Raw genomic sequence first — 13,556 nt, 5'->3', positions numbered from 1 at the left:
AGAGGTTTTGCATTATTTTTTGCCAACCTAGCAATGTTTTCAGCTGCTGTCTAGCATCATTTCAGTTGCTCCCTAGCATATTCCCGCTTGAGAAATCTGGTAAACTTGGCCGATGATACTTTCGTGAGTAAATTAGTTCCTTCCTCGTGGTTGGACTTAGGAACTGACGTGAATGTGGCAACAGACGTTCTGTAGTGTCCTACGTATCTTGCGTGATGAATTATATTTGATCTCAAGCCATTTGATCATACGATATTTGGTAACATGACATTATTTATAAAAATAATTTGATTATACGGTACTTGATTACAAGACATTGGTCAAACGTCATTCGGTTATACGACATTTGGTCAAACGTCATTCGGTTATACGACATTTGGTCAAACGTCATTCGGTTATACGACATTTGGTCAAACGTCATTCGGTTATACGACATTTGGTCAAACGTCATTCGGTTATACGACATTTGGTCAAACGTCATTCGGTTATACGACATTTGGTCAAATGTCATTCGGTTATACAACATTTAGTCAAAAGTCATTCGACAATACGACATTTAGTTAAAAGTCGTTCGACTATACGACATTTGTTTACAAAACATTTGGCCAAACGTCATTCGGTTATCGATATTTGGTCACAAGACAACGGGTCAAACGTCATTCGGTTATACGATATTTGGTCATAAAACAACGGGTCAAACGTCATTCGGTTATACAACATTTGGTCACAAGACAACGGGTCAAACGTCATTCGGTTATACGATATTTGGTCACAAGACAACGGGTCAAACGTCATTCGGTTATCGATATTTGGTCACAAGACAACGGGTCAAACGTCATTCGGTTATACGATATTTGGTCATAAAACAACGGGTCAAACGTCATTCGGTTATACAACATTTAGCCACAAGACAACGGGTCAAACGTCATTCGGTTATACAATATTTGGTCCCAAGATATATTTCAAAAGGCATTCAGTTATACGATATTTCATCGCAAAGAAGCAAATACTATATTAAGTCTCAAAGTAGCAGATACTATAGCCACAAAGTAGCAGATGTGAGTTAGGGGCAAGATATTTGGTCATAACGTAGCAGACATTAAATATTGGAGTCAGACCAGTTTTTTAATATGGTAAATCGATTATTTTTTCCTTCAACATTAATGAATATAATTATTCCCGTTTTATTCGTTCCTCAATCAAAACGCTTCTCAGTATTAGAATGGCAAAACCCACTTTCCCGATAACTGAAATTCTAAATGAACAGACGCATATTTGTAAATTAGGTAGTGACTCCATTAAAATTGAAGATACGTCTTTTTTTTTTTCTTTAAACCAAAGTAGCATTTACTAAATCATGTATATCGCTGTGCTTAACAACGCCAACTACGTCATGGTAGAGGTATCTTTTAAGGGTGACAGGACAAAATCCCAAAGGACAGTTTCGCAACCCCTGATTCAGAGAAGTGGACAAAATTACCAGGCTCAGTTCCAAAGTAAAACAAGAACACATGTTTTTACAAAGCTTTTCTCAGTTCCTTGTTGAGCTAAATTATTACAAACACCATTCAGATATATATCAAGGTGTGATAGTATCTATACAAAAGTTACATTAATTTCAGCGGATCTAATGTCACTGATCAACTTTTTAATCTAAGAACGAGGTTACTAACACCAAAGGTTACTGTATCTAGTGTGATGTTCTTTAACTAACTACAATGATATATAATGATTTTTCCTGGCTGACGTCAGTTTTAATCTTTCATGTATTGTACATAATTATCCAGTCGTTCCGGATATTATACCTTCTATGATTTTAGAATGTTATTCATTAGTTATGCAATATTCACATAATTCCTTAACCAGAATACCACATTCAGCTTTTTCACTCCCACCCCCCATAAACCCATCACAGAAAATATGAATGACATTAAATCTTGGGTACACTGAAATTTTATGAAGCAATATCTTTCGCAATTATGATCTATCATATTCACATTTCTTGTAATTTACTGGTTCTATTTCACTAACGCATTCATTACTCCATGGTCATAAGAGCTATTGTCAATTCGAGGACACAATAATTTTATGAAAACATATTTTTCGAACTCATTTTCTTTTGCATTGACGTATGAAGTGTCTTGGTTTGATACATTCTCTCGTGTCGCTATGAAAGAACCTAACTGCCGAAGACGATTTCTTTGGAATGTGTGTTTGCTGTATTACGTCCTACCTAGGCGGTGGGCAGGATACAAGGATCATCCTACATCCAAGAGGAGCTATGAGGTAAACAAGTGTGTTGGATAGGAGTAGGTGAGTGTCTTTGATTTGGCTAACCCCCCTTATAAGGGGATGAAACCACATAAGTAGATAAGGATTACAAAGGCGGAGCATGCCGACAGGAGACCTTTTGGTCCATATCTAGGTCGGATGCGAAAAAAATCATAATAATAAAATAATAAATAAAAACTATAACAATGTAACAAATAAAATACATACATAAATGCATAAGTATAGTTGAATAATAATCAAACAGGTAAATAGTAAATAATAATTAATTGACATATAACTAATAATAAATGAAAATCAGACAGACAAATGATAACAAAACAAAAACAAATAATACAAAATAAATTATAATCATTACAGTATCTTGGTTCCTTGTTCTGTGCGTGTTCTCACATTGATTCCTATTTTGGGGTAATTTTTAAATTAATTGGAATTAACGACCCTATTTCTTTCTTTTTTTTCCAACCAGAAACGTGTCTGACATTTGTGACTTGACTCTTTTAACAAATTGAGAAAAGTAAAAATCAACAGTTATAGTTACTGCACACTATCTTGTAAATAATACACAGTTATATTGGTTACTAAGAACATTGATGTGCGGGACCTTGTAAAGTTTGGAGAAATAGATCAAAGTAAATGAGGACCACAGTATCAATTAAATTATTTCATTTATTAGTTAACCAAGAGTATTTTAGTCAATGTTACAAAGGGTTACAAAGGCGGAGCATACCAACAGGAGACTTTTTGATCCATATCTAGGTCGGATGCGAAAAAAAATCATATTAATAATAAAATAATAAAAACTATAATAATGTAAATAACAAATAAAATACATAAATAAATGCATAGGTATAGTTAAATAATAAACAAACAGGTAAATAGTAAATAATTATAAATTGACATATAACTAATAATAAATGAAAATCAGACAGACAAAAGATAACAAAACAAAAACAAATAATATAAGATAAATTATAATCATGGATCCCTCCCTGTGATGTATGTTTGTCGTCAGTTACTGTACAGTATAAACTAAACTTTTTTCCAGGGGTGGGCGCGTTACCGCCGGGCAGACAGTGCGTTACCGAAAAATCTGGGAATGCATTTCCGTCAATGTGTTACTGATTTTAATTTCCTTTGAGCGGTCCGGGTTACAGCATATATATATACCCACACAGTATGTATACGCAGAGTTTTCGGTAACGCACTACGTGTCCAGCAGTAACGCGCCCAGCTCTGCTTTCTTCTAAGAGTGAATTGGTTTGCCTCACTATTTTCCACAAATTTCTTGCCAGATATTTGCTACGATTGTTTCCTGTTAGCTTACAAAGGCGGAGCATGCCGACAGGAGACCTTTTGGTCCATATCTAGGTCGGATGTTTAGTCTTTAGAACATAAGAATGGAGGAGACTGCAAGAGACCATAAGGCCTACACTAGGCAGTTCCATGTCCCATACCACCTTCCACCCCTTACATGAATTTTTCTAATCTTCTCTTAAAAAAATTCTTTCCAGGCTCACCACATGGTTACTAAGTCTATTCCATTCGTTAACAACTCTTGCTTACCTACTTCTTAAACTTATTTTCCCCAAATTTCCCTGTCAAAAAAAAAGTTTCATTCCATTGCCATCATTCAAATTGGAAATAAAAAATGACGATAAAATATATGTTTTTGTTTAGTTGTGATTATCCTATTCTATCGATTAGCTTTGGCGTCTGCTTACAAATGTTCTCAGTATCATAATAATGACAAATATGGTTACTCATCCGGGTATCGGATAGCGTTACACACATACAAGGGAGACAAATTCATCAAAATGTCTTTTAGTTTGATTTGACCCTCCACTACTTTTTTTGGGGAAAAGTACGTTTATCATTTGACTTTCGTTATCTTTACCAAGAATTATTACACAATAGTGAAATCCATTGTGTGAAACACATATTTCCCGGTAGCTAGATTTTTATCCTTGTAGCAAAAATGTCACCGAAGTTAGAGTGTGCTTCCCTGGAAGAGGTCATCTTAAATGTAATAGTGGATATAAAACCAAACTGACTGCAACCGACTTCAAACATCATTGTCCACTATTTTTCCTACCAATAACTCCCCGAACAGTTTAACATGGACAGTGGCGATGGGCGTTATATTATCGGAAAGGGATCCTTCTCCACAGTGTACCTAATTCAAGACGTCAACACAAATGCCCATTACGCCTATAAAGTATCCCAGATCACCGTTGACCACGTGAAACAAGCCACAGACAAGGAGATCCGAGCCCTTACTCATCTGAAAGGTCATCGAAACATCGAGTTATTTGACGTCTCCTACGTAGATCAAGCGATTGGGCTTGTCCTTGATTTAGTCCCTTTTACATTACACGATATACTCTCCTACTGCCGGCAAGGGGCAACCATGCCTCCCGCATGGGCTAAATCCCTTCTTAGAGATCTAATCTACGGTGTAGCCCACAGTCACGCTACGGGCTTCATTCACTTTGACTTGAAGCCCTCAAACCTTCTTGTCGCCGAGAACGGGGTTCTCAAGATCGCGGACTTCGGCTTGTCGGAACACCAGGACGACTATCCCTTCCAGGATAAGATGACTGCATCCTATCGACCCCCCGAAGTTTACCCAAGACCTGATATCCTTGCCTACGATTCCGACCTCTGGTCGATAGGGGTCATAGTCATCGAGGTCCTGACGTAGAGTGGTTCGTTTGTTGGTGGACAAGGTCAAGATAGGTCGCTGCTCCTGACCCAGCTTTACGGGTGCGTTGATGACGTCACGCAACTCTCAGTTCTGCTCATCCAGCAGAACTCTCCCCCTCCCGAGATCTCTGAGTTCTTCGGGGATCGTCTACCGCCAACTGCGCTGTCCTTGGCGAAGAGTCTCCTTCGGTGTAACCCCAGGGACCGTCTTCGTGCGCATGTAGCTCTGAATCACAAATTCTTCTCGGAGGCTCCTTTTCCTGCTCTTTGTGACGTGGTTTCGCATTTTCAAATTCCCTGTTAGCTCTTGGAAGTCTCTAGCTCAGGGGTTCTTAACCTTTTTCTACAATTCCCAACTTATTAGTGAGCCAAGTAAGTCAACATTTGGATGTAATGTATTAAATTTTGAAGCACTATCGATTATTTGTGGGTGGAAACAAATTCACGAAATGTGACAAGGAGAACACATCAGAAACAAACAAAAAACACATCGATTAAAAAAAAAAAAACAGTGGTTCTTATGTCCGACCGGTCATTCCCCACTTGGCAACTCCGCCATTCCCCACAGGTTAAGAACCACTGCTCTAGCCCGATGTCTCCCAACTTGCGACATTTTATTTCAATTTCTTTGCAGTTATTTCTGTTATGATGCATGTCGTATAATACACTCGTAATAGCCTCCGTTGTTGTATTTCTTATCTTCCGCCTTTCTGTAAAGAAAATTTAATAGCCACAATCCTTGTCTACTAGAGTTACCGTTGCTATTGCATCGTGTGAATGGATGTCCTGCATAATCCATAATATATGAAAAGTCCGTTTCAGTAGCTGACTTGCCATGAAGTTTCGACCTTTATAATAACCAGGTCGTGGGTACTGCAACATACTGGTTTTCATACGGACATAGGTTGTGTCTACACTGCAGCCTTTGTTTGTCAGGGGGATATAAATGGTTCTACCAGGTAGCTGGACCCTTGGATAATTTACTGAAAAATATATGTACGCTTTGTAGCTTGCAAGAGGGTTGTTCCATCCACAGATTCATATTATTATAGACTCGAAATAACATTGCTAAAACAAGCTTATAGTTATGGTTAATAGGCCATAAATGCCAGATTCTGAAAGCGTTCCCATTCCTGATGATGATTAGAGAAGGGGATAATGGTAACAACAGCGTGGTGAGATCAGAGTTCGATTCCCGCCCAGAGCTAAAGCAATTCAGTAGCGGTTCACTGCGATCCGGCACTCTGTTGGGCAAGGAGTTTACGTCTTTGTGAGCTCTCATTCCAGAGGGTAATACATGCCGATCACGTGTCCAACACGTAATCCAAGACCGTGGGGAATCACACACGCCCTGATAACTGTGGTGTGCTGTAATACATTATCTCTTCTACACATTTGGTTTAGAGGGTGAGGAGCCTACGCCAGGAGGCACTGTGTAGCCGCGACTGAAGCCGTCTCCTTTGCCCTATGTGCTTCTTGGACTGTTGGGGCAGGTGACAGTCACTGTTGGGAATCGGAGTGCGGGGTTCGAACCCATAACCCAGCAAACGCGAGTCCAACACGATTCAGGTTACGTCACCGGCGTAAAAGTTCAGTTTACTCACTGAATACTTCAGCTTGGGGGGGGGGGTGCGTCTGTGGCCTATTGCACAGACCTCTTTTCCCTTTGGCTCGATACATCCCATTTCCAAACATCAAAGCCTCTCCCTACGCCCGCCACAAGATCAAAGCCTTCCTCCCTCCCATACATCAGAAAAGCTCTCCCATAGAGCACAACCTCAAAGCCTCCTACCTCTACTCAGTCAACATAAGCCTCCACGCGAGAACCACCCTTACCTCCAGAGTGTAAAGGTGAGGGGTGTACACTGGGAGGCCCTTATATGCAACCTTTGCTTTGTGTGCTTGGGCGACCAGATCCAGCGGCGGTCAGAGGTTTTGGGATATGAAGGAGACGAAAGGGGGCACCCACATAATCCATGGCCTCAGGCGAGTTGGTCGAACCTGTCAAGAATTGTTTGGAGTGGGAAGGAAGGGCGTCTGCATGGGAGCTTGGTCGGAGAGGCCGTAGGGACTGACGTCGGTGCGTGAGTGGAGTAACGCTCGCCGTGATGTATTATGCCCTCGATTGATGATAAAATGTCTACGTGGGAAGCTTAGAACACCAAATCGCATGCACGCACCATTTCTAAAACCTATTGATCCAGACACCAATACTCCAATCACATCAATGTAACCTGGAGTTTCACTCAAAGTTCTGATCCAAAACGTTCCGACATCCTTGCATCACCGATCTGATGTCCAGCCAGCAAGACAATTGGACAAATTTGGGTTTAAGAATGGAGACATTTAAGTTTAGGAAGGAAATAGGCATGAACTGGTTTATTACTAGAGTGGTTAACGAGTGGAATAGACTTCGTAATCATGTCGTGAGCGCTGAAACTATCGGTTGTTTAAAGATAGGATGTGGATGTGGAAGACAGGTGGATGTGGAAGACATGGAAATGCAATGGTCTCGCAGTCTTCTCCATTCTTATGTTTTTGTGTGTTAGGAAGGACATGGTCTGACCTCGCCAGTATCGTCATTGCTGTGATGTATTTAGTTTGCTGGATTGCAAAGTGTTTGTTAATTATTGCGTGTGACCATCTCACGGCTACACATCGAACCCATCATAGATCTCTAATCTGTTTGACTTAAATCTTATGTTTCAGATATTATTAAATTTATTTATTTAATTATTTATGTATTTGTTTATTCAGATTCTTATACATCAGTTTCTATTTATTTCTTTACTTATTTATCTATTTATCAGTGGACAAGGTGCAGGGATGACCCGTCATCCAGGAGGTGCTCAGATAAGAGGGAAGGTGGAGGGTTGTGGAGTGTATTCAGGGATGGAATGGGTGGGAATGATTTTATGCCTTTTCCTTTTTGGCTACCTCCCTTGTAAGGGGGAAAAAGCCTTGGTATATGTATGTATTTATCTATAATAAACGATTATGGACAATAATAGATAATAAATAATCAAAAATGAATTATAATGAATAAACGATAAATAAACAATAACTGAAATAAAATAACACTAAAGAATATAACAGTGGAAATAACAAACAACAAGAGGAGCACAAACTGTAAAGAAGATAACAGTGGAAGTAACAAACAACAAAAGGAGCACAAAGACTAGATAATGAAAGATACGCTTCAAACAGAAACAAATAAAAGGTTTGGGTGTGTTGCAATTAATTGATGAAGAGGAAGATGAAAATGTTATATTCAAGAATACCATGTGGGTCTGTTAAAAGGACACGGAAGAGAAACGAATTGTTTGATGAAATCGGTAGAGAAACGGCGGACGGGAAGCTAGAAATATATAGAGCAGAAACAAGTTGAAAAAGCAAAGCAGACATCAATCGAACAGCGAAAGGGAATACAATGAATTATATAAAAGGAGATTTCAATACAAGGAAGGCTAATTAGTAGGCTCGGGGCGAGAATAGAAAACGAGAACGGTACAGAATAATTGATAAAGTTAAAATATAAAAAAATAGGCAAGAACTGGTTTATTCACAGATTAGTTAAGGAATGGAATAAACATGATAACAATGTAATGAGCCCTGGAACCATTGGTTGTTTTAAGAGGAGGTTAGGTAACATGAATAGTGGTAAGGGAGATGGAACTGCAAGTGTGGGCCTTATGGTCTCTTGCAGTCTTTTCTGTTATTATATTCTTAAGTTCATAAAGTGGGGGCAGACAAAATGAAACAGGTTATTGGTCTGAGTGGAGACGTTTTAATGGATAAAGGAAAGACAGAATGACAATGACGAGCAGATGTTGAACATTTCCTATTTCAATAACAAATACAGTTTTGGTGAGGGGCTGAGAATTGTCTGAAAAACAGTTTATCAACAAAACACAGCAATTAAAGCTGCGAAGAACAACAAGAGCTCGGGGGGGGGGGATACATACATACATATACCAAGGCTTTTCCCCCCTTACAAGGGAGGTAGCCAAAAAGGAAAAGGCATAAAATCATTCCCACCCATTCCATCCCTGAATACACTCCACACCCCTCCACCATAGGAGTGTGGAGGGGGGGGGGGGGAATACATACATACATATACCAAGGCTTTTTCCCCCTTACAAGGGAGGTAGCCAAAAAGGAAAAGGCATAAATTCATTCCCACACATTCCATCCCTGAATACACCCCACACCCCTCCACCCTCCCTCTTATCTTAGCACCTCCTGGATGACGGGTCATCCCTGCATCATGTCCACTGCCCTAGGTCAGAAGCAGTGCCGCTTCATTAAATCGGCAACCCCCCTCTCTCCGTCCTCCCCCATGCATAAATGGGGGGGGGGGATAAGTAAAAAGAGAATACCGAGAGGAGTAATGGTGGGGGACAATAGAAGGAAGAAGAAACACAAAAGCAAAAGCCGACAAGACTGTGAGAAACAACACCGTGTGAGATCGAAACCATTATTGGTACGGCGTTTCGTACTTGAAAAAGCTGAAACAAGCGAAACGTCGTACCAATAAAGGTTTCGATCTCACACGGTGTTGATTCTCACAGAAGGAAGAAGGCTATGAAGGAGACCAAGACAAAGATAGGATTGATAACGTAGAGGAAGAAGTACGAAAACGAAGTGAAGAGGAAACAGACTGGATGAGTCTGGTGCAGAGTCGTCTGCAATGGAAATGTTTGTTAAGGGCGAAGGGGGGTGGGGTCCACATGCGGCCCGAAGTCTACCGAAGTAAGAAATTTCTTAAACACGAAGGAAAAAGAATGAAAAAAATACGCACCAACTTGTTGAGCGAGCGTGAAAAAAAATCCTTCTGCATTGACAAAAGGAATAATTACTCAAAGTTTTCTGAAAGAAGACAAGAAGAGTTGTTGTTTTTGTTATGGACTGCGCCGACACTATACGTTATATGCCATGTTTTTATCTAGTTGTTCGACTTTTTTAAGGAAGCTGTATAGAGATGGTGCCTCACTTTTTCGGCAGTAAAAGCCTATAACCACGATTACAAAGAAGTTATTTGAGAAACTAAAAGATAGTCCCTAAATCGGATCCCTCCGCTGGGACTAATTAAAAAAAAAAGTTATTTGAAGGAGTGGTTGTGCCCCGCGGCACTGAATGGAGTAAAGACTTCGAATGTACGGGACAGAAAGGAAACGCCAGAACATGTTTAAGATGAAGTGTTTGAGAAGTGTGATGGCAATACAAGACTGAATAGAATCAGAAATGTGGAGGTGAGGCAGAGATCTTGAATGAAAAGACAGCTGTCGGGAAGGGTAGATCAAAGAGTGGTGAAGTGATTTGTGCACATGTCTTTAAAGTCTCCTCGATAGGTTCCAATGAAGACTGATACGACCCGTAATTTTTTATCATTTTGAGTGTTATTCAGATTGTTCACAAAGCCCTGCATAATCACATTTCAAAAAGGGACGAACAAAAAGTGTGTGTGGAGAGCATATGTGGATGGAGTGAACTTACGAGTAAGACAGATGATTTGTGCACATGGAATAAAGGAATGAACAAAATGTATGGAAAGCAGAAACAGATGGAGTGAAATTGAGATGAAGATTAAGGGTGAAGTGATTTGTGAGTACATATAAAACAGGGGTGAACAAAACCAGTATGGAAAACAGAGGTGGGTGGAGTGAACTTAAGAGGAAGACCAGTAATTAGGTGATTTGTGCACATGAAGAAAAGGAATGAGCAAAAGTGAATGTGGAAAGCAGAAGCGAATGGAATGAACCCGAGACCAAGAATGGGGTGAATTGATGGAGTAAACAGGCTTTTGGGTGCACGTGGAATGTCTGTCGAAAACAGAAGAGAGATTACATAAACTTGTTCATTTATTGTAGCTAAGGTAAACCGAATAGTAAAGGTATTACCAGGTTTAAGAATCATTTAGATAAACACCTAAGCAAGATGCTGTAATGATTATAATTTATTTTATATTATTTGTTTTTGTTTTGTCATCATCTGTCTGTTTGATTTTCATTTATTATTAGTTATATGTTAATCTATTATTATTTACTATTTACCTGTTTGTTTATTATTTAACTATACCTATGCATTTATGTATTTTATTTATTTACATTATCATAGTTTTTATTAATTAATTATGATTTTTTTTTCGCATCCGACCTAGATATGGGCCAAAAGGTCTCCTGTCGGCATGCTCCGCCTTTGTAACCCTTTACCAGGTGAATTCAACCATTTACGATACATAAATCCTTGCCAGGGTCACATGTCGTCTGAGCCTACGAAAACAAAATCACACAATGTTGGCCTATTAAGGCTTGGATAACCTTCTGTGTTGCATAAAGTCGTCTGGTTTAAGACAAGATAGGACTCGTAGTAACGGAATTCAATTGGACAAACTTATATTTAAGAAAGAAAGAGGCTGGTTTACCAGCAATGGAGTGGTTAACGTTTGGAAAAGAATGAATAATCATGTAGTGAACGCTAAAACTATTGGTTGTTTCAAGAGAATGTTACATAAGTTTATGGATAGGGATGAAAGGTGTTACGGGACATAGATCTGCCTAGTGTAGGCCTTATGGTCTCTTGTCTCCTCCATTTTAATGTTACACGAAGGTGGTATTTTTTATCTAATGCTGACTATCGCCATGCGATTTATTTATATAATCGACAAATCCCTTCCGTTCCGGGCGTAACTTCTCATTACACTGAGGCTACTAGCGAGCTATCCCGCCCCCGGGTGACCTGAGCTGCGTTAGTAGCGTCAACGGAAGCGTGCTTGTCTCGTGTTCACTCAGTCGCGGGTTCGAGTCCCACGCTTCTCTCCGATTCCCAGCAGTGACTGTTACCTGCACTAACAGACCAAACGCATAATAGGGCAAAGGTGACTGCTTCGGCCGCGGCCACTCAGCGCCTCCTGGTGAGGCATCCTCAGCGCCACCCATGACACCTTACCCTCCACCCCGCCCCCGGGGCCCTCCAGGAAAGGCAGCAAGACTTTTGTAGCGATCTGTACATTCAAGGGTAAAAAATGCCGTCACTTGTGGATTCATATATGCAAATGCAACTTCCAGCCGTGTTTGCCTTTCCGTAATTTGATTTCAAAAATCCTTTCATTGCAAGGAGGGCTCATGTATTAAAGATACATTTCATCCCGCATAAGGAGAGCTTTGAGTGTCCAACCCCCTCATTACCGTGTGTAGCTTTTTCCTTTTATTCTTTTTTGTCGTCAGGCTATTCTATTTATACCCATGACACCTTCCTCAGAAGCAGAGTAGTTATCGTCTTTCTTTGTACATCTCCCGTACCGAGTACGCGACACTGTTCTACTCTGGTAGCTAATATCCTATTTCCTTCATGTCCGTGGCGTCCACGTCCAGTAGCTAAGAACCGCCAGAATTTGAATGGCCTCTCAGTAAAACGATAATACAAATGAAGTTCTTAGCTGTGGAGTATTTCATAACTGCACTGTGCGAAGTAAAAGTGGATGAATAATATTGTGTGTTTAACTATCTGGTTATTAAATATTATCTTTAGAATAATTTGATTTTACACGCACTGTATGTACAAATAAAATGTTTTCTGAAAGGTGTTGTTGTGGTTAATGTAGTGATTTGTCTTGGTGTGTCATTATTGAGTGGGTTTTTAAAATCCGGTGGGATTTTGTCTGAGTGGAGGAGGGGAGTTGTCAGGTGGGATTTTGTCTGAGTTGGGGTTTTGTCCCGTTACGATTTTACTCATTTCTCTGCATCATTGCAAGACTGTCGTAACTCAAATTTCGTGATTTTTCAGGAGAAGCATTTTAAAGTATCTAAGTCCTATAACTTTAATAATTTTACCCTAAGCAACAAAACTTACCATCTTGATTAGGTAAATAGGGCTCCACTTGACTTACGACTTTATTACCAAAAGACGCAGAATTATTCGGCATTCTTATAAACCATTGTAACTCTATACTTGAAATTTTTGAGTTACGACAGTCTTGCAATGATGCAGCGATTTATCTGTTCACCCAAAGGAATGTCGTATTCAGACAAAGATAAAGCGCGCTTGTCAGACTGCCGTGTAAGTTGTTCGTGAGTTTCTCTCAGGACAAATGTGATTATCACAGATTAACAAGGTGAGAGGATAACATTCCCGTTTTTACTCGAAAAGGAAATAAAGAAATTTGTTGCGTGGGTCACCCGGGGATTGTCGTGCGGCAATGTAAAGAATTCCCGCTTTATTTTCTCTATTCCAGCTATTGCATGCTATACTCAACAGAAACTACCCTTCCAAAGTATAGAATACACAGGAATTTTGTCACAGACAACTAAAATGGCTTGGAAGGGAAATATAAGCTGAAGGGAGACATTGTGGTTTATAATGATGCAGTGCGAAGAAAAAGACGAATAGATAAGGAAAGAAAATAAATGAAATAAAACAAAAAACAAATTAAAGACTAATTAGGGAAAGTATGAAAATGAACGAATCAAAAGAAAATAAAACTAAATTAAATAGAAAAATATAAACAAATTTAAAAGTTGACGAACAAATGAATAAACCAAGTAGGAAACGTGCTTTTCTCT

The 13,556-nt window shown here is 39.6% G+C and overlaps 1 protein-coding gene across 1 annotated transcript; it reads left to right on the top strand.

The window, feature by feature from the left end:
• The first annotated feature begins 4,408 nt into the window (after positions 1-4,408).
• Positions 4,409-4,993, top strand: LOC143039158 (cyclin-dependent kinase 2-like). Its single transcript, XM_076209022.1, has one exon. It carries the CDS (start codon positions 4,409-4,411, stop codon positions 4,991-4,993), a length of 585 nt encoding a protein of 194 aa, XP_076065137.1.
• Positions 4,994-13,556: the final 8,563 nt, after the last annotated feature.

The sequence above is a fragment of the Oratosquilla oratoria genome, chromosome 25 (genome assembly GCF_046742065.1).
Source record: "Oratosquilla oratoria isolate Oo_2021 chromosome 25, ASM4674206v1, whole genome shotgun sequence".
In the NCBI taxonomy this organism is placed as follows: domain Eukaryota; kingdom Metazoa; phylum Arthropoda; class Malacostraca; order Stomatopoda; family Squillidae; genus Oratosquilla; species Oratosquilla oratoria.
This window is presented reverse-complemented; position numbering and strand designations above follow the sequence as displayed.

Bases quoted from the DNA above. Each gene is read 5' to 3' on its own strand.
- LOC143039158 (XM_076209022.1), top strand. From the start codon at position 4,409: ATGGACAGTGGCGATGGGCGTTATATTATCGGAAAGGGATCCTTCTCC.